The following is a 22,534-nucleotide window of genomic DNA, read 5'->3' on the forward strand; positions in this document are numbered from 1 at the left end:
CTTCCGAAACTGAACCGACCTAAAGTAAGCTTCTGACATTCACCGCAAACCTCTGTTAATGACAACTCCATTCTTCAGTGGCTCAGGACAAAAACTCTGAAGATATCCTTGATTCTTCTTTTTCTCTCACACCCCAAGGAAAAGCCCTAAGAAAACCCTGTTGGCTCTCCCGTCAAAATGAGTCCAAAATCACAACCCTCATCTCCAGTTCCATTCCTGCCATGCTGATCTGAGCCTTCAGGAACTCTCGCTGGGTTACACCAACAGCTTCTCCTTCAGCTCCCTGCTGCCACTCGTGCCCTCCACTCCCATTCTACATGCAACACAGCGGGCAAGGCGATCCCTTTAAAACTCACGTCAGATCATGAAATTCCTTTGTCAAACCCTTTAAGAGCTTTTCATCTGAATCAGAGTAGAAGCTAAAGCTTATACCAGGGCCCACAACCCCACCCGCCGGCCCTCACCGGTTGGACCTCTGTTACCTCCCTGACTTCCTCTCTTCCTATTCTCCCTCTCATACCTTCCACTTCAACCACACTGACATCATGCTATTCCTCAAAATAGGCAGTGTCTTCCTACTTCGGAGTCTTCACAACGGCTCTTCCCTTTCTCTGAAATGACTTTCCCTTCATCACATATCTACATGGTATTTCCATCACCGGCTACAGGGTCTGTTTAGAGGTCTCCTGCAACCTGAGGGGACCACCGTTTTAAAAAGTGTACTGGGGGCACCTGGGTGGCTCAGCTGGTTAAGCGACTGCTTTCGGCTCGGGTCATGATTTAAGGGTCCTGGGATCGAGCCCTACATCGGGCTCTGTGCTCAGCAGGGAGTCTGGTTCTCCCCTCTCTTGCTCTCTCACTCTCTCAGGTAAATAGATAAAATCTTTAAAAAATGTACTGACCCACACCTACCCCCAGTAGTGCCAACTTTCCTACCCTGTCCTATCCCCTTCTAGCCTAAAACAGTAGGTACTTACTTATTACATTTATTGTTTATTTTCAAAATCCCTCTGGCTAGAATGTAAGGTCAAAAGGTCAGAGAATTTGTTGTTGTTACCTCTTTTGTTCATGATGTATAACAGGTGTCTAAGCAATGCCTGGCATATATTATCACTGCATAAATATATTTGTTGAATGAATGAAATAATATATGTTAAAGCCACACAACATCAAGGCTCCAACAAACATAGTAATTTCATGAATTATATCATTGTCACTCAAAAAGAACTTTCCGTTAGCCTTTTTCTCCAGTTCACTTGTAGATACAGTCTAAAGAATTTAACATGTTAGCCATAGAGACTCAGGTAAAAATATGAAGAAGATGTATACTTCTGCCTCAAGATGGAGCCTAAGTGGGAAGACCCACTTGGATGCTTATGGCAGACAAAGCATTGTACCCTTTCTTTAAAAAAACAGTTATGGGATCATCCAGGCACACAAGGAGCACCCAAGGATCCTTTCTTCGTAAAAATGCCTCTCCACGCATGCTAATGAAGGTTTGGGGCTTTTATCAATTCTGTATCTTAGTAGCCCCAGTTGTGCAACGAGGTAGAAGCTAGAAGCAGCTAGAAAAACACCTTTGCCTCCTCCTTTTCTCGCCATCCTTTCTACTTATCTTAGCTTCACAACACCTGCCAAATTTTGTTGCATTAAGTTGTCCACTGACCTTTCTTTTCTATTGGTCTGCCTAGCTCTTTGGGACCAGGAATCATCACTGTATCCCTGATACCCGCGTGATACCTGGCACTACATGCAGATTGCTCAACATACATTCATAGAACCGGTGACTGAGGCAGAGTTTCATAAGGGAAGAGATGTATTACAAACAGAGCCTAAAGTATTAAGTCATTCAGCACAGAGCTAATGAAAGGCTTAATAAATCACCACATAGATATAATTATGCAAATACAGAAGATTCCACATTTTTTTTCTTTTTTTGACTAGAAAAGAGGTGCCTTCTCTTCAAGCTATTTATTCACCATCAGAGGAGTCCTGGGGGTATATAGGCAAAAATCCAGCACTCCTGTAGAGGATGTTTAGAATGCTAATAAAAGCCCTGGATTAGGTTTGACTCCTGACTCAAAGCAGTTGTGTAAGTTTGGATATTTAGCCTTCCAAACCTCAGGTTCCTCACCTGTGAAATGGGCTGATACTTCTCTTTACCTTCAGAATACTATTGTCAGGATCAAATGAGATTAAGTTTATAAAATTTCTTTTGACATATAAAAAATTATTTTGCCCTCCATTGTCTATTGTTCCTCAGTTTTCAGTCACTCAGAAGAAACTCACATTTTTACCTAAGATTTGTATATAAATTACTATGAGCTTTTCAGAAAAAAAGAAGGCATTTGAATCTACAGTATATGGTTTATCCATTTGCCCCTATCTTCCTTGAGTTAATAACAGAAAATAACGACCAAGTCTTCTTTTAATATTTGCCTTACATGAACATTTTTCTCCTATATTGGCTAATGGAGTAAAAATTAATGTGGAGCTTCAATTTAGGAACAACTAAGCCCAATCACAACTAGTTTTGACATATTTCAATTTCTGAATACATGCAGCAATTCCTTCACTGGGCATTGTTGATCAAGGAAAAGTAAACAAATCTGTTTCCTACTTTCTCTCCATATAAAATACAGGAAAGCTCATTTTCAGGTTTCCTACAGACAGTCTATCTTCTTTGATATGATTCTTTAATTTGTGACTTCTCACAAATTAGCTGCTTTTGTATCTCTCACCATTTTCCTGCCTCAGGAATAAGTAAGCCAAAGATGATCTAATGGGGGGGGTCCCTGGAGAATTGATTACTAATAGGGCAATTTTAACACAACTGATCACACTTACAGCCTGTACAAAAATGCCCAGGAATTAACAAGCAAGTGCCACGTTTCAGGAAAATTTCAACCTTACAAAGAAAAACAAACAACAATAACAAATGGTCCCAGCTAACAAGATACACAGAGGTGATGGCAGATACCACAGCAACAATAATTAAATTTTTTAATAAAAACAAAATAACTAAAAATCTGCCCCCCCAACTTATGTGGTGAAATTAAAAAACAACACAACTTGCAGCAAATGCCACTTGCTTACCTGACTTATGTCGCTCATCCAGGCAGCTTTCTCCTGGCGTGAAGGTGCTAACAAGACTACAGTGAAAGGGGCAGAATCAGGAGGCTCCACTACTATTTTAAAATCCAGGTGTCCAAATACTTGCCCAGAACCTTTGGCTTCAACACATGCAAAGCAAACAATTAGATGTGAATACAAAAATACGAGTGATAGCCACTTTCACAGAGTTCTAGTAAGAGGATCGATGTGTGTTCAAATCCAGAATCTCATTTCAGCAACATAGTACTTCTCGGGCAAGGAGAACCCCTTACTAAGCTCAGAAGTAGATAAGGAAGCTAAAGTCAGCCCGTTCCTCAGGACTAGGATCCCTGGCTCCTACTCATTTCCTGTTTTCTTTCCTTTTTAAAAAAATTTCCATAATATATAGAATTCAAACTCTCTCCAGTTCAATTCCTTTCTTCTCTGTCTGCCAGTGAAAAATGAGACAAATTCAGTAAAATATGAACTCCCAAAGATGGTTTTACGAAGTTCACAGGTTAAATAATTCAACAGAGCTCTTCATGTAGAAATGAATTCAGGGGGACGCCTGGGTGGCTCAGTGGGTTAAGCCTCTGTCTTCAGCTCAGATCATGATCCCAAGGTCCTGGGATCAAGCCCCACCTCGGCCTCTCTGCTCAGCAGGGAGCCTGCCTCCCCCTCTCTGTCTGCCTGCCTCTCTACCTACTTGTGATCTCTGCCTGTCAAATAAATAAATAAAAATCTTTAAAAAAAAAAAAAAGAGAGAGAAATGACTTCAGGGAGCATATTCTCAACATCTTCCCTGTCTCCTCAACAGCCGTTCTTAGCTATAAGACGTTGCTATTCTACCATAATTCTAAGAGAAAGAATGTGACTTACAGTCATCATCACTCGCATCAGGCTCCTCAATCAACGTACATTCTATGAGAGAGAGAACCCCACCTGTCTGGAAACAAACCAATTTTTCATTAAGAGGCTGATAGTCCTGCATACGTTGGGAAGCTCAGATTTATAAACCTTTGATTCAAACTGCCACAGAAGAAACCACAACAGTTCTGCATCAGAAATAATTTTTCATAGATTCCAAAACTAAATTTGGTTGTGTAAAAGTAATGACACTCACTGAACCTCATGATTCTTCTCCCTCAACCCACTCTCACTGCCAGTGTTTTATAAATTGAGCAAGTCGGTCTGTGGGAGACCAGTTGGCACCTTGAGAGTGAGCGCAACTGAGCCCACCCACCAGGAAGCGCTGCACGTGGTGGAAAGCCATCATCATGGTGCCGGGTAAGAAGTCAGGCACTACCAACAGAAGGTACAGATCGGCAAAATTTCCCTATAAGGAGCCAGACAATAAATCTTTGAGGCTTTGCAAGCCATATGATCTCTACTGCAGCTACTCAAATCTGCCATTTTAAAAAGCATGGGAGCTGCCAGACAATATGTAAACACCAGTACATGGCTGTGTGACAATAAAACTTTATTAACAGGCAGTGGGCTATGGGTCATGGTTTGCTGATAAAGCAAGGTAAAATAACAGTTAGCAAATATTAGATCAGTACACTGTAGTGACTTAACAGGATTTTTGTAGCTCAATAGTAATCGTTCTTTCCAGGTGATGTCTTTAATTGCACTTCTTTATGAAAATACACACTTAAATTTCTATAATTTGGGGTAAAATTGACAACAAAGTATATGTCAAGCTTAGCAACTGAACAGTGTCTCACTATGCACCTGTGACAATGTGGGTTTTAGGATACTAGGCATGGGGAAGCCATAATTAAATTAACCTCTGCGCCTTCAAGGGCATGGACATTAAGTGGAATAGTCACGTAAACCCGTACCTTCAGTAGATGGAGCTTTCCTCCTGAGCTTCTCGTACAAATTAAAAAGTGTTTTGTAAATAAGAAGCACTGTCTTTCTCCTTCCTTTTTCAAAGACAATGAACCCAGGCGAACTTTACTAAGTTTCCCCCTCTCAACAGAAGGTACTTGAATAAGAGAACCTGGTGATCACAAAAGTGAAGAATACACAGCAATTAAAATTCTGTCAAGTGAGAGTTGTTCTTGATGCAACCCATTCTAGGGCCTGTTTCCCAAGATACCAAGGACTTATTCGACGCACCACTGGAAGTAAACCCCCACTACACTCAGAGCGGAAGAGACAAGGAACTGGGTTTTAAGGGTCCACGTAATCCCTACGACTTTTGTAAAATACCTCAGACTTGATTTTCATCTATAAGATTTAAAATAAGTTTGAAAGAAAGCCAAACTGGAATTCAAGCAAGGCACTTCTGCCATCTGTCCCTTGGTGATCTGATCTCAGTGCACTTATTTACTTCAGAATAAGATACAGGGGTGCCTGCATGGCTCAGCGGGTTAAGCCTCTGCCTTCAGCTCAGGTCATGATCTCAGGGTCCTGGGATTGAGTCCCACATTGAGGCCCACATCGAGCCCCATATCGGGCTCTCTGCTCAGCAAGGAGCCTGCTTTCCCCTCTCTCTCTCTCTCTGCCTACCTCTCTGCCTACTTGTGATCTGTCAAATGAATAAATAGAATCTTAAAAAAAAAAAAGAATAAGATAATACTGTATAATTACACATAATAATAACAACATAATAAGAAGAAAATAGAATTTATTCTTCCTGAGGCCATGAAGATAGACAAGGAGCATTTTAGTAGAGTTTACCTTGTATTTAAAAAATAAAATTTACAAAGCATGTATATCATAAAGACACAGATTATATAATTCAATGCCATTTAGTTAGTTTTTAGAGGGCAGCTATTTCAAGTAATATTTAAATTATATGTGATGGGGTACCTGGGTGGCTCAGTCGGCTGCATGTCTCTTAATTTCACCTCGGGCCGTGACCTTGTGTTCTGGGATCAAAACCCACACAGGCTCTGAGCTAGGTATGGGTTCTCTCTCTCCCTCTCCCTCTCTCTCTCTGCTCCTCCCCCTCGTGCTCTCATGCATGCTCCCTCTCTCTCAAATAAAATTTTAATAAATAAATAAAGTGTGAGAAAAATTCCTTGTGGAATCTAAATGTTAAAGAAGTCATGAAGTCTATACCAGAGCATTTCTGTGAGCAAACCTGTCTTCCATTCAATGTGAGAAGCTGTACAGAGACTTTATAATTTCACCCTAATAATGACCTCCTGTCCCCACAAAATAAAATTCCAATCTAAGTTAGATATCAAACTAAAAAGTACTAGGAATGATTCTTGCAAATACCTTGACTTCTGAACTACCTTGAGTCAGCAATATTTCTACTAAATATCCTAAATGCAGCCTTACAAAGGCACATATCAGTCTCATAAGAACCATTAAATGCACATCCAACTCTTTACTATTAACAGGAGTCAGCACTAAAAAAAAAACGAGATTGCAGGCAACCTCATTTCCACCTCATACATTTTCTGCACTTATTGTTTTTTAATGAGCACAGATTACTTCCATAAGTGGTGAAAACTCCACTAAAATGGTTCATATAGTGGGGCTGCCTGACAGAGGCAAAGTAGGCAGCTATTGGGGGGTGGGGCAAACAATAGCACAGAAGGAGTGCTGGGGGAGGGTGTGGGACTGGGGAACACGGGGCAGGAGAAGGCTTGATTCCATTGAAGGGAATGGGCAAGGGGAAAGGGAAAGGAGGAGGTGAGGCGAGTGGGAGGAAGCTGTCTGAGAGCGCAGGCAGCAAGTCATTAAATTTCAAGAGTAAAGGGCGGGTGCAGAGCAGAAGGCAGAATGCCTAGAGAAGTAAATGAGTGAGTAACGGCAGAAGGATTGTACAGGAGCTGGAATGAAAGCCAGAGGAGCTCTTTCAGAGGACCTGGCTTGTCCCTCATTCAAAGAAGGGGAAACTGAGGCCCGAGGGGCTAAGCAGCTCTCTTAAGATCACACCAGAGTGAGTGGCACCACCAGGAGACAGCGGCGGATTCAGCAACATTAAAGCTGATCCTTGGAAAGGAACTGGAGGGGAGAAGACAGTACATTCTAGCTTTGCCATGAGTGGTGGTGAGATCATTTAGGGCAAAGTGAAAGCCTGGACCTTAAGACAAATAATCCTGGTGGATAAACAGGTGTAGGAATCGTTTTCAGAAAGGTTCTAAGCCAAGTTCATTAAGACTTAATACCGTGTGTTGCTAAGCACTTCTAGCATTTAATGATTTTGTTAAACAGAAATTACAGAATACACTGTTAGCTCATATACTAGTAATACTGTTATTTTCACCTTTCAGGTAAAAAAATAAATAAATGTTTCCTTGGTAACGATATGCTAATCTGCTTGATCTGTAACTGTTCATCTCGCTATGCACATTATGTATATCCAGAAGTCTATACATCAGTATAAAAAGTGAGCAATTTCAACACCATTATTTGGTTTATAAAATAATCATAAGGGAAAAAACACATTAGGTGGCTTTTTTTTTTTTTTCTCACATTTCATTTTAAGTTTGACCTGGTGTTTCAACACAACTATAAGACTTGGAGATTCCTCTCTAGTTAATACAAATTAAAGGAATACTTAGTATTAAATTAGTAATTCCTCAATAACAGCCCATTGCTGCAACACAGTCTCTTGCATCTCTATCCTTGGTCAACCTAATAATTGGGGCAATTTACAACAAAGCTTCTGTTAATTCAATCACTAATTCAAAAAGAGTGGCATTCAAGACTGGGTAATGACCTTATTCTTCATTCTACTCAGTACTGAGAAGCAACGAAGAGCCATTTCCAGGTTATTTGGTTAGGTATTTGAGAAGGTACAATTATTTCCAGACCCCATATTACAATTCCAAAGAACGCTGCTATACTGAAAGGACATAATTTCCAGTCTGGGAATGATTAAGATACCACAGAATTCTAGGTCTCATTCTCAAAGCATTTAGCTCTGAACTTGTTCACCTTGACTTAAGGATCCTGATTCACATTTCCACAAGATGTTGACTATGCATAATGTGCTTAGTGCAAAATGTCAATTTAGAGCACCTTCTAGTCTACTGAATATTCATATATATTTTATGTTATTGAAAAACAGAAACTCATTGCAAAATTTAGATCTTGGTTTTTAAATTTACATCATACTCTCACAGGCACTAGTTTAGATAGATGCTCTTGGAGTCCCATTAGTTCGTGTAATCCTCACCACATCCCTAAAAGCTGGGTACTATTAACTCCAATGTAAGGAGAGCAAACTGAGGCAAAGGAAGGTTAAGTGAATTGCCCAGCCTACAGCAAGGAAGTAGAGGAGGCAGGATTTGACCTCCAGTGACATGGTTATGCTGCCTCCCCATTACTGCTTTGGACTCTCACACTTTAGTTCAACAAACTTTGAGTAGATTTTAGAAAATAAATGACATTATCTGACCACAATACTATATAGTCTTTTCCATCCTGCTCATCAACTGTTTAATAATTAGAAACAATTTACAACAGAGATTCTGTTATTTCAATCAGTAAATTCCCACAGATTGACAGTTGAGATTAGCTGATGCCCCTATCCCTAGGAGACCTTTTGGATGACCTCGATGGCCTCTTTTTTCTAGTCCTCAGAACAAGAATTCATTTAAGATCGAAACTATACATATATTTGTGCACACACCCCCACACACATACACACACACACACACACACACACTGAAACATACCTCATACCATCCCTAAAAGTATATAACACAAATACCAGTGGACAATTAGAGCTAAGTTGTTGTCCCTTTAAAAAAAAAAAAAATAGAATCCTTCAAAGTTTAAAAGGATAAGAAACCCACCTCACTGGGTTTCTTAAAGTCTGTTAAGGATATTTAGGAGAAGTGATAACAGGAACAACCAAAGCAAAACAATGTACACTTCCCAAGTTATGTATAATTGGATTCCTTTCTACTTTCACATTCAGGTTTGGTTTTTTAAAACCAACTTTATTGAATAATTCCTAAACACACTAACCAGGCAAATACAGGAAAATACTATAAAGACAAATCATTATATCAACATCAATACAATAATAACATTAGATATCTTAATAGCTGACAGAAGTGCTTTAAACATGGGGCACAAACAAGCAACCAATAACATCTGGACAGGAATCAAAGGGAGAGGCAGCTCATGAGTGCTTTTCCTCCAGGTGCATTGAAAAAAAAATGACTTATTCAATATACTCGGCCTTCCAGCATTTTTCATTAGAGATGTCTTTTTTCAAACTTAGACAAGAGCAGTCTAAGTTTGTAGAAATAAATATTTATGCATAATACTACTTTTCAATCAAAAGGCCTTTCAGAAATAAAATACTAGTTACAGAAACATTTGTTTGCATTCTCACATATTATAAAGCTCTAGTCAGTATTTTTTTCATGAATTCCAAATACAAGAAAAATACAAAACAAGACATCTAACAACCAAAACTGCAACTCAGCAAGCAATTCAATTTACTCCGGTGCCCATCTTTCAGGTATGTAGCAGCATATAAGGCAGGAGAGAATTCATAAACACAGCCCTCCAGAGTTACAATGGCTAGGAGTGACAAGCGTGCCAACGTGTACCTGTAATAAACAAGAGGATGAAACCCATGCATGAGGAGGGAGGGGCCTCAAAACCAGGAGGAAGTTAAATTTGTTCTAACCGGAGGGAAGGGGAGAGTAAGATAAAAAGAAAATTGTAAAAGGCTCCCTAGAGGAGTCTGACCTGAGCCTGGAAGGACAAGCCAAACTTTGATAGGCACAGAAGGGATGGATAAGGGCAGTCCCTGTCCCCAAGCTGGGGACAGTGCACGGGAAGGCACGGAGCCAGGCAAGGGCCAGGAAGGCAGGAAGCCATGTGTGAGCACACTCTGTGCGGAGGAACCGAGGGGGTTAGGAAGGCCTCATGTTTTTTAGCATTAGCTTTAAAGAAAAATCACTATCAAAAGTCACAAATGAGAAAAGTTATCATTTCCTAAAATATACTTCCAAACATTAACATATATGTCATTTCTCTCTCTGTAAATAAATCATGGAAAACAGAACAGCACGCGTTACATTTTTTCAAGTATTTTGTGCAAAAAAATGTATGTTTGCAGCTCAAACAATGTCTTGTTTGATGAGGTAAAAAAAAAAATGCTAAGCAGCACATTTTGTAGGCAACGGAAATGCAAATATCTTCAAGCGATAATGGCACATTAGGAACAGAAACCACATTAAAGGTTAATCCTAGTTCTAAAGGTATACGCCACCAAGTTCAAAGTTATGAATGTGCTCAACGTATCGTCACAAACCAACACCATGGGGCATGCTCCCTTCCCTCTGAACACCTGAGCAACGAAAAGGGACTTAGGATGAGGTTCCGGGCCATGAAGGGAGATGCGCTGTGAGGCTGCTGCTTCTCTACTGTGTCAACATTTCAGAAGCTTCGTATACTAAGTGATGCTGGCAAAGCACCCATCCCACAGACAAGACACATTCATCGTCACCCAAGCCTGACAGGGGTCAAGAGACATTTCCCTGTTCAACTAGAGTTGCCAAGGGGATCAAATCATATCATGTGGGGCTGATCCAGAAGTGCTGATGAAGAAGGGGAACAAGAGACAGCTGTGTTCACTTCGGACCTTGTCCCCACTGCTATGTGAGAGGGCTTTGAGTAACGCAAGTTTCTCTTGGGCCTTGGCCTGCATATCGTCGCCACCCGGCACTGCCACTCTCATCGGCCAGACCGAGCTGTCCTCCTTGGAGCTGTAGAGAATGTCTGGTCCACTGAGGAGGAGAGTCCAGTCAGAATGTAATTTACTGTCCCACTCGTGCTTTACTATTATTGTGTTGCTGTTTTTCATGGCCCCTGAAAAGAAACAGCACAAAGGTGGGCCTCAACCACAGCCTCGGTCAAGGCCATGGGGCTGTCCTGCATGGACAGCATCAATCGCACAGCTACGTTAAACCTGCTCCAAAATGCCTTCCGGGATCTGCCGGTGATAATGTGACAGTCAGAGATATCGCCAAGACCACGGGCCCACTGAATGAGGACTTACCTTGGCGGATGAAAGTCTGGCTGGTGTCCAGCAAAATATCACAGCCCTCTACGATCATTCTTTCTATGGCAAGGTTCTTCCTTATGTTTTCAGTGTCGCTCACTTCATCGTGCATTATCCTGTCAAGACACAGCACGGACAGACCACAGGGAGAGAGATCTATAGCCTGAGCCGGTACGCAAAGAGTGCTACCTGGGAAGCTCAGTGTTGAACTTGGATCAGTGTGACTGGGGCTGTGGGGAGAGCAGACCTCTAAGCTTCAAGCGGTCACGACCCAGACCAAAGCCAATGTACGTTATGGTTCTAAATGACAAGTGGGCCAGCAACCAATGAGCACCCTGGGGATGCTGCTTATAAATGCAACAGGAAATCAACCCATTATTTTATGAACACCTTCCTTCACTGAAATTATAATGCCATTTCTTAGAGGTGGAACAAATTAGAGAACTCTATACTATTTATTCCATATAAGCTAAAGGAACACAGATGTAAATAATTCACTGAAACAGTGAAAAGTCATAAAAAATCCAAAATACACATTCTCTAGCTTCTTGCCAAATATGAACACAAAGACACAACTAAAAATCATTTTCCTATTATGCAAAGAGAAATGTTAACATTTTCAAACTTAAATCCAAATGCACCTATAATCTCAATTACATAAACCCACATGCTATAAAAACATTTTCAAAGGTGTATTTTATTCTTGGTTAAAATTAATGTGTATACTGATTCAGCACCATCTGAAGGGCTAGCGTTTCACATTCAGGCGAATCTGAGAAGCTGGACTGTGTCTTGCTTCTTGTTCCCTAGACATATATATATATATATATATATACAAATATATATATTTGTATATATATATATACACACACACACATATATATATATATAGTAGATTTCCACAGAGACTAGTGTGCTGCTTTCTTGAAACAAGCCTTTATCATACATTCTCCACATACCTGGACAGTTCCTCTAGTTTCGATTTAGCAAACTCCAGACTTTTCCTTTCCACGTGCTCGTGGGGTGTATGAGCGAGGAGTTCATGAAGTGTGATGATATACCTAGGGATCTAAATGCAAATAAGGGCCAGCATGAGCAAGAGGTCAGGATGAGCAGCCCTGGGACGTTCTCTCCTGGGCCGTCAACATGTCTGAGAAGCGCATCTCTACTTCTACAGTTTTGAAACGAACTATGCTTCAAGCTTCACACACATACACACACACACACACACACACACACACACACACATTCATCAAGAACACTAGAGAAGAGTGACAAAACATTATGTTCCAGAGAAACACTTGTTTCTTTAGTTTTTTTTAATATAATCATATATCTCTTAATCATAAGATTTGAAAATTGGTTCATAGGGAAACATGCACTGATTATCAAGTCATGTAAGCTTTATTTTAGATACATTTATTCATGATTTTTTTTTACCGGAGAGAGAGAGAGAGCGTGAGTGAGAGGAGGGACAGACAGAGAGAGAGAGAGGGACAAGCAGACTCCCAGCTGAGCAGGGAGCCCCACATGGGGCTCAGTCCCAAGACCCTAAGATCATAACCTAAACCAAAGTCAGATGCTTAAATGATCGAACCATCCAGGCAACCTCACAATTTTTGTTTTTAATTTCACAATCCTACTGCAATGTTCTCTTGAAGAATAAAAACTTGAGAGAAGATATATTCACCTTTATCACATTCTCATCCTACTTTACCTTAACTCATCCTTCTAGCAGTAAAAATATAGTTTAATTACATTATTTACTTATACTTTTGTTTCTAGATAAACTATCTGAATTCTGTCAAAAGCAGAAACTCCACCAGCCCAATGAAGGTTTTAACAGAACTCATAGAGGTGTAACACAACTCATAGTGATCCTACATATTCATTTCCTACTGGCTTACAAACTAAAATTTCTTAGAAAACTGGGGCAGTGGAATTAATTTTAATAACAACATGCTTGGGGCACCTGGGTGGCTCAGTGGGTTAAGCCTCTGCCTTCGACTCAGGTCATGATCTCAGGGTCCCTAGATCAAGCCCCGAATCAGGTTCTCTGCTCGGCAGGGAACCTGCTACTTCCTCACTCTCTGCCTGCTGCTCTGCCTATTTGTGACCCTCTCTCTGTCAAATAAATAAATAAATAATATATATATTTTTTTAAGATTTTATTTGTTCATTTGACAGACAGAAATCACAAGTAGGCAGAGAGAGAGAGGAGGAAACAGAGAGCCCGATGCGGGACTCGATCCCAGGACCCCAAGATCATGACCTGAGCCGAAGGCAGCGGCTTAACCCACTGAGCCACCCAGGCGCCCCTAAAATCAATCTTAAAAAGAATAAAAAATAACATGCTTGAACACAGGTACTGTAACACTGCCCACTATGGGTCAGATTGGAGCTCGAGGTTGGAGGGGGCAGCCCAAACCTTCACAGCAACGTAAGGGTTATTTCCCCATTTTATAGAAAAAAGGTGGCAACAAATTGTGAAGCTTTGTGTCTGGTAACTTGCCCAAGGTAGTCTCACAGTCAATGCCAGAGCCAGCCATCATCATGGCTCTCACTGGTGCACAAGCCCATCGGGTCTCTTCTGTGGGGCCTGGCGTCTCACTGGGTGGGCCCTCAAAAGGACTTCTGAGAATGAAGGAAGTAACACAGCCTCCCAGGGTGCCGTGGCTAGCGCCTTCCATCCTGTCCCGAGGTGTTGGCAGCTCAGTCCACAGGTCTGCTTTTGCTCTCGTGCAGGTGGTGGCCTTCGCTGGGTTACTCAGTATCGTCTGCTGAAGGCCCATATTTATGCATGAGCACAAAGGGCAGTGCCATCAGCACAGTCATGGATCTGCCCCGATACTCTGGGACTGCGTCCTAGAAGATGTCATCACATCAAGGTTTTGGAAGCACAGATGGACTCCGTAGAAGAGGGAGATCCCTCCCCCTGTACAGCATGGGGAGGACCCTTTCTGTCTCTCCATTCCATAAAACCTTCCCTGGTAAAGGCCCCTGGGATACGTAGACTTTCACACATCTCTTCTGCACAACGCCATGATGGATACCAGTTTGCTTCTAAGTCAGCAGTCCTCCAAGAAAATCCAGGCAATCAACAGCTAATGCACTACATTTTTCATAACAAAGAAGGCAGGAGTGGGAGAGCCTGACACTTATAATGCAGGCACTGAAAACCCACAAAACTAAGTTTAGTCAATAGCTTCATGATCTTCCCCCATTAATTAAATCTATTTTAGAGAGCTCCTTGGCTAAGATTCAAGTAGATGGATTTGAAATTCAGCGACTGGCCCTTTCTCCTTTCTGGTGGAGGAACAAACAAGCCTAAAGCTGCTAAAAAGCTGGGCAAGAATGTTCTGCAGAGAAGTGGACGACTCTCCACAGAGCTCATGTGTATATTCAAGAGCCGATTAGAAATCCGTTCCCCACCAGAAACCAAGAATCACAGTAAGTGCACTCCAGACGAATCTTGATTCTCCTTTCAGTTATGGAACAATACTTGTCACTCTGTAGACATTAATTAGCTTGCTCTCCAATGACAGGGACTAGGTGGCCAGAGCTGCAAGTGGCTACTTTCTGGAGAACATCTCACAGTACTGTCCTCATTGGGGGCAGACTGCGTGATTGGCTTCCCAATGGGCTCATGAGCGGCTGAAGCCAATTTAAACAGTACCCATTAAGCCACTGTCTTTGCTAATTAAAAATTATATTAGTGACTACATTATCTTCCATAACAAATTTTTTTCTTGGCAACACTTGGACTTATTGGTCTGATAGTTCAATTGAGAACAAACTGAACTATCATCCAAATTCTACAATTCCTCCATGCTTCTATAGCTCAACATAGGACATTAACAGTAGCAATGGACTTGACAGAGAGGCCAGAAATCACACTTTTCTCTTCTTGGTTTTTTTTTTTTTTAATTTTTTAAGATTTTATTTATTTATTTGGCAGAGAGAGAAAGAGACTACAAGAGAGGGAACACAAGCACAGGGAGTGGGAGAGGGACGAGCAGGTTTCCCGCAGGAGCAGGGAGCCAGATGCAGGGCTCGATCCCAGGACTCTGGGATCATGACCTGAGCCAAAGGCAGATGCTTAATGACTGAGTCACCCAGGTGCCCCACACTTTTCTCTTCTATATATACACAGGCTAAAGCTGCCAATTGGCTCTCCCCTGTGCCCACACCAATCTCTGCCACCATGTCTAGACTCAAGAAGTCTGGCCAGAGGGCCCTTGGTGGGTCAGGCCCCTCCACGGCTGCCTTATACCAAAAGAACCATAGTGCCTCCGCCTCTGGCCTCCACTAGAGCAAGGTGGAGGTGGCGACGTACCATGGCACAGGAAAGCAGAGGGAAGTAGCAACTTCATCTCAGGTGAATATTCAAAGGGAGAGTTGTGAAAGTCACATGGAACATTCAGGGAGGTACCTGGCTCCCTTTAGAGGAGTTAGACCCTCTGAGGGAGCCAACGCTTCCATGACTCATTTGTGAAAGAACTCAAAAGGAACAAGAAGGACAGATTGAATCTAGTGACAGAAAACCTTCAAGCTTCTAGAAAGGGCAATTTTCCCCCAAGTGTCCCATAGGGTCACTCCTACGGAGGGAGAAGGCAGGAAGGAGACACCAAGTCAACAAGACAGAGAAGAGACATCCAAGGAGAATGAGGCTTTTAGGAGCAAATTCTGATGGTTTTCCCTCTTGCTCTGTTCAAAATAGTTATAGGGAAGCAAATAAATAAACAGCACAATTCCGTGTTCTTTCAATTTGTACATTTCTTGCAGACTGGACAAACTTAGCTAAATTCAAGTTTGAGGTTTCTCCAAGAACAATGGCTCTCACAACCAGTGCCTTTGGTCTGGAAGAAGCCAGAGAATCTCAACATCGGACCCTTCAGCTAAATTCTAGGGTTTGAGGCCACCGCAGTGTTGGGGTAAGGGTTCTTGGACAAACACCAGGCTCCTTGCAGTGCCACATAGTTACCCAAACTTCCAGAACCGATATAGTCCCCCTGGGATCACAGAGTCAGATGGGAAATGACTAGAGCTCAGGTGCCTCAATTTTAAGAGTAAGAAAACAAGATTTAGATTGGTTCATTTATTTTCCTCAATGGTACAACTAAAGAGTGTACCATTGAGAATTGTACCAATGGTACAACTAAAAAGTGTACCATCCAAGTCTCCTAAAGATTCTCAGTCCAATGGTCCTTTCCTGCATTATGGGAATTCCTTGGCATCAATGAAAACCAAGCTATTCTCACGGGGCTTATACTCCAGGGCAAAGGAGGGCGTGTGGTAGGAGAGTATCTCAACCTTTGTAAGAGGATCTGAAGGGCTTTCCAAGGACCTACAGTCTACTGTGTTTGGTCACCTCTCCTAACGTGCAAGTGCAGTTGCGGCATTGTAGAACACTGAGAGAATGACACCGAGAGGAAATTAAATAGGGTTTGGGAAGACATAAATGGGCTGTCAGAGAGGGAGCCAGGTACCTCCCTGAATGTTCCATGTGACTTTCACAACTCTCCCTTTGAATATTCACCTGAGATGAAGTTGCCAAAAAAATACAATTTGGGGTATTTTAATCATAAAGGTAACTGCCAACAACTCAAACAGAATCTCAGAACATTGTACCAAATAAGTTTAAAGCTTAAATTACAATTTTTATAAGGTTAAAAAAAAAACAACTTTTTTTTGTGTTGAAGTTTTTCTTGCAAAATATTTCCTCAGAAGGGCAAAGAGTTCAAACAAATCCGTCCCATGAAAGAACACAATAACATTATACAGTTTCACTCTATTTAAGTTGTTTCAGATGCATCCTTTTAGTTTTTAAAAATCTTACTAAACCTCTGTGGTGACTGCCAAGATTTCAAGTAGGACAGACAAACTCTAGGACCATCAACCATGAACCAGAACAACATTTCTTCCTAAGGCTCCAAGACGATCAGCCAGGGTCAGCGATGCCTGTTCTGGGGGGAGAAGCTGTCCGCAGAAGCCCTGACACATGATTGAGAGAATCGGTTTACCACAGGACAGCCTGGGGACCTGGCCAGAAGCCCCATAAATTCCACAATGAGAACACTCAATGCCTGTCCAAAAGAACAGAATCGACACTTTTCAAAGGAGCAGGAGCTTCAATCCACATTTTGGCCTCTGCGGCCCTCACTCAAGGCCTCTTAGCGGGAAAGCCCTAGATACAGGCAAGAACACAAGTGTGCCTAAGCCCTCGGGGGTGCGACGAGCTCCAGCCTCAGTACGGCAACCCAACTAGGGGCCAAGTACGCCCCAGTCCAGTCAGTGCTCCAGATGCTGTGTGTCCACAGCCCGTGACCCGGCACGTCCTCCTGTAGCTCCACAGAGCTCCAGACCAGCTCCAGACCAGCTTCGACAGCCACTTGAACAGGGCGGAGAGGCTGGGCAGGAAAACAAAGCCTCTCCGGGCAGCCCTCCACCCCTCAGGCGTCTTTCACGCAACCAGCAGATACTGAAAGTTTTGCTGAGCGTCCTATTTCTGTAAACCCAGTAATATTTTTAAACATGCTGGAGGAGGAGCCTCCATGGAAGAAGTCTGTGTGGAATCTTTCTGTAAAGAGAAAATTGTGCCACTTTGCAAAAAAACCCTTCCTGATTTAATTGCTTCCAAAATGCCTGGTTTAAAAAAAAAAAAAAAAGCCTGCCTTTCCTCCCTGTACTACACAGACAGAAAATGTGTGGCCTGTATTTGTTTATCTCAGTGTCATGCTCAAGATGACAGATGATGTACTTGGGCCCTAATTCCCCACAGGGCACCCCTGCACACCTTGCTGTGGTCACCCGAGGTATCAGCACCAACCAGACTGCCATCAGTGACTTACACAGTGCGTCCCAGATGACGTACCTGAAACATTGGATAGGTCAGGAATGTTTCCAGCATCCTCCCCTCACAGGCAGGGTTGGCTTCATACTGTTTTAAGAGTTTGTCAAAATCTCTGTTTTGTTTGCAGTTGGCAAGCACTTGGAGGCTGTACTGGTGGTTACGCACAAATTCTTGATAAATGTTCAACATGGGGAGCAAAATATCGAACAAATCGGCTGGAAAAGAAAAGTGAACAAGGCAGTTTCTCTTTGTGCTCGGTAAATTATTGAAGGGATGAGAAGGGACTCTGTTCACTCCACAGACTGGCTGAGAGCGGCTCCCAGCCCCAGGGTCACATGTGCACAGGCACAGGGTCTCCAGTTCAGACGCATGAATGACCGATCTGGTAGAGTACCCCTGGGGAGCCAGGCACCACGCGAGCCCCACAGGCGCCATGACAGGCCAGGGAAAAGGGCTGGAGGGGCACTGAAACCTGGTACCCAAGGAAGCTCACAGGTCAACAGGGAAATTCAGACAGCGCAGGCTGAATGATGTTGAAGCAATTTTACTTTAATTGTTGCCATATTAAGAGAAAATCTTCTATCTTTAAAGCATGAACTTACCTAAAATTAGAGTAGGCCAGTTTGCTATCCTTGCCTTCAATCCTTGGTGAAATATTTCATGAAGGAACATGATCGTTTCACTATGAAAAAAAAAAAAAAAGTGGGAAAATAATACAATCCAGTCATTGTAAAATGTCTATTTTGTTAAAGAAGCCCACTGAGTTTTTTTTTTAAAGATTTTATTTATTTATTTGATGACAGAGATCACAAGTAGGCAGAGGCAGGCAAAGAGAGAGAGGGGGGGAAGCAGGCTCCCCAAGGAGCAGAGAGCCCAATGCGTGGCTCGATCCCAAGACCCTGGGAACATGACCTGAGCCGAAGGCAGAGGCTTTAACCCACTGAGCCACCCAGGTGCCCCATGAGTTTTTAACACCTTAATAAATACATGATATATATGTCTCCCAGGGCCTCCAGACTGTAGACCAAATAATAACATGGATTGTACTAGCCCTCAAAAAGCAATGTACCTTTCAGACTATTTTTTTTAAAAGATTGTATTTATTTATTTGTTAGAGAGGGAGCACAAGCAGGGGGAACAGCAGGCAGAGGCAAAGGGAGAAGCAGGCTCCCCGCTGAGCAGGGAGCCCAATGCGGGGTTGGATTCCAGGACCCTGGAATCATGACTCGAGCCAAAGGCAGGCGCTAAACCAAACGAGCCATCCATAAGTCCCCCCTTCAGACAATCTTAAAAATTGGGGGCGACTGGGTGGCTCAGTGGGTTAAAGCCTCTGCCTTCAGCTCAGGTCATGATCTCAGGGTCCTGGGATCCAGCCCCGCATCGGGCTCTCTGCTCAGCGGGGAGCCTCCCTCCCCCTCTCTCTCTGCCTGCCTCTCTGCCTGCTTGTGATTTCTGTCTGTCAAATAATAGATTAAAAAAAAAAATTGAAGGAAAATTCTGAGCTAAGCTTCAAATACTGGAAGACAGTAAGTACCAAATCATTGTCATATAACTCTCTTTACCAACTTATAATAGAAACATCTTTCTACTGTTAGAATGTAGCACTTCAATGAATAATCAAAAAATTAGCTGTGATCCTTTACCATTTAGATTTGATTCTAGATCCTAACTCAGGGAAAGGAGTCTCTCTTTCATTAAAATAAGTTTTGACAGGAGACAGGGGAAAAAATCCATAGCAAAGATTTGGCAGAACTCTACTGTAACCACTCCTCAGACTCCCAGAAGGAAATGTGAAAGAATCCTCTGAGAAGGACAAAGGCTACATGGAGATACTAAAATATGAACATGAATATAGATCCAATGCATAGAGATCCAAATTTCTTAAAGGTTCAAGAAGAGTAGTTACCAAAGCAACTTTTGCTTTCTCCTTATTACAATTAACCCACTGGCGTGAGCCTCTACAACCTTTTCTGAACTAGCACATCCACAGAATCAAATACAGACTCATTCATGTAAGTGAGACTCTTTGGTTTGCTGAAGTCAAATTCCACTACATAAACATCAGTGGGAAATCCTTAACTTTTTCTAAATGGCCCCTGAAACAAAACACCCACTGCTTGAAGATAAAATTTATATTTGTTTTATAGAAATGTTAACTAAGTGGTGTTTGCTGTTCAAGGATTTCAACCAAAACTAGTTTGGTGGGTATTGTATATATTAGGTCTTTTTTTTTTTTTTTTTAATTGTGTATGTTAGTCACCATATAGTATATCATTAGTTTCTGATGTAGGTTCCTTGATTCATCATTTGCATATAACACCCAGTGCTCCATGCAATCCATCACCATGCTCATCCTACCCCCAACCCCTCTCCCTTCTAAAACCCTCCATTTATTTCCTGGAGTCCATAGTCTCTCATGGTTTGTCTCCCACTCCGATTTCTCCCCTTTCATTTTATCCTTCTTCTAATGTCCTCCATGCTATTCCTTATGTTTCACAAATAAGTGAAAACTATATGATAATTGACTTTCTCTGCTTGACCTATTTCACTCAGCATAGTCCCTCCAGTCCCGTCCATGCTGATATAAAAGTTGGGTATTCATCCTTTCTGATGGAGGCATAATACTCCATTGTATATTTGGGCCATATCTTCTTTATCCATTCGTCTGTTGAAGGGCATCTTGGCTCTTTCCACAGTGTGGCAATTGTAGGCACTGCTATGAACATTGGGGTACTTATGGCCCTTCTTTTCGCTGAATCTCTATCTTTGGGGTAAATACCCAGTAGTGCAATTGCCGGGTTTATTAGCCTTTAACCTCCATTCCGTCCTCCTTCTAGGTGAACAGGATGGAGAGCTAAAGCTGTGCTCCCCAGCCTCCCTTGTAAAGGCAGTTCTGGATAGAGGTTCAGTTCCACCATTTGCACCGAACAGATGCACTTGGTAAGGCATGGAAAGCAGGAGCAGAGGAGACCTTCCTGTTGCTGAAAATCAGTTGTGGAGATGTGCGTGTTTTAGAAGCCATTCCAGCACCCAGCTTCACTGTCCTCGTTTCTAGGCAACAGCTTCCTGGACCTGAGAGGCAGATATGGTGGCAATGGTGGTGGCTGTACTCTGCTAACCGCTGAAGCAGGTATACGGTGCTATGCCCTTGAACTCAAAGCTCCAGGGACAGCTCCCTGACGTGACTCCTCCAGCTTCTCCAAAAACTTCTGTAAGCAGTGAACTCCCTCCACTCTGAGAGGGGCTCCACCTTCCTACATTGAAAATGTATGTAACTGATATATCTACTTTCATATTTTGATACCTGGGTGATTAGAAAAGAGATGAAACAATCCTGCACGTAGATAGGGAGGTTTTTTGTTGGTTTTTTTTTTAAGTATAAACTTTGCTGAAATTCAAAAAAAAAACGGGCCATCAGAGTGGCTCAGTTGGTTGAGCATCAGACTCTTGGTTTCAGCTCAGGTCATGATCTCAGGGTCACGAGATCGAGCCCCTCATCAGGCTCTGCACCTGCAGAGTCTGCTTGTTCCTCACCCTGTGCCTCCCCCCATTTGCTCACTCTCTCGCTCATAAATAAATTTTTAAAAATCTTTAAAAAAAAAAGAAATTAAAAAAAAAAAGACCTGCCATAACTGGAAGCCTTTACCTTCCACTTAAAGGCAAGGAAAGGAATCCAGTTAAATAGCAGCAATGACAACACCCTATAAGCAAGCCTCTGCTTTAAAAACATACGTCTTCAGTATGTTAGCTTGAATTAAAAGTAAAAACTTCTTTAAAAGCAAAAAAAAAAAAAAAAAGTGGAAAAATAAAAACACAGATCTTAAAAACAAATAAATAAAAAAAAATAAAAACGTACCTCTTCAAATGCCCATTAAGGACGAGGGATAGTAAACAATTACTAACTGTGTGAAGAGCTGATAGCCTTGCCTTCCAAGAAGTGGCACAGCACATCCTGAATCTGAATTTTAAACAATATGACAAGCCTGGCCTTCCAGATGGCAGATCAGGCAATCCAATGGAAACCAATCCCCAGAGGTGACCTAAGACCAACGCGGTGGTCTGCCAACGTCATGAGCAGAGTGCCATTTACCTGACTAGTCTCACTGCAAAGTTATGACCACCAGCCTAACAGAGCAATGTAGGCTCTTCCAGCTGCCTAGCAATTATACTGCATTATTTTACACCTTTTCTCTCTTATCTAACCCCAGCACTTTCCTTCTATTAGCACCATGACCACATATCCTTGCTTCCTAATGGCATATGTGTCAAGGTACTATTCTCTTCTTCTCTGTGCTCTCAACTTGACTTGAACACCATGTTCTATCCACTTATGTCTATGCAAGCTTATTGCTCCAGAAATTTCTCCCTCTCTCCTATATCATTGCCCACTTGCTCTCAGTGTAATTTTTATCCCATCTTGAAACACAAACACACTTGTTTATACTTTTAAATTTACCGCCAAGAAACATCTTGTTTACTGGCTCCTCTCTACAGCAACACTGAGTTTTTTATACCAACTCTCTCCAATTATTATCCTTCCCCCCATTATCTCTTAAGTCCCCTCCAATGAGTCTTTGGCCCCTCATCAAAGT

The 22,534-nt window shown here is 42.1% G+C and overlaps 1 protein-coding gene across 2 annotated transcripts in view; it reads right to left on the minus strand.

Annotated features, from left to right (window-relative positions):
• RASGRF2 (Ras protein specific guanine nucleotide releasing factor 2) overlaps window positions 1–22,534 on the minus strand; it is a 248,493-nt gene that overhangs the window by 120,501 nt on the left and 105,458 nt on the right. For both annotated transcript variants that reach the window (XM_045074406.1, XM_045074405.1), the window contains exons 6-12: window positions 18,545–18,624; window positions 17,964–18,157; window positions 12,049–12,158; window positions 11,087–11,205; window positions 4,938–5,098; window positions 3,973–4,039; window positions 3,097–3,233 (exon numbers count right to left, since the gene is read on the minus strand). In XM_045074406.1, coding sequence (XP_044930341.1) covers window positions 3,097–3,233; window positions 3,973–4,039; window positions 4,938–5,098; window positions 11,087–11,205; window positions 12,049–12,158; window positions 17,964–18,157; window positions 18,545–18,624 — 868 coding nt within the window. The remainder of the gene's footprint in view (window positions 1–3,096; window positions 3,234–3,972; window positions 4,040–4,937; window positions 5,099–11,086; window positions 11,206–12,048; window positions 12,159–17,963; window positions 18,158–18,544; window positions 18,625–22,534) is intronic.

The sequence above is a fragment of the Mustela putorius genome, unplaced genomic scaffold (genome assembly GCF_011764305.1).
Source record: "Mustela putorius furo isolate JIRA1106 unplaced genomic scaffold, ASM1176430v1.1 tig00537350_pilon_pilon_pilon, whole genome shotgun sequence".
NCBI classification, from domain to species: domain Eukaryota; kingdom Metazoa; phylum Chordata; class Mammalia; order Carnivora; family Mustelidae; genus Mustela; species Mustela putorius.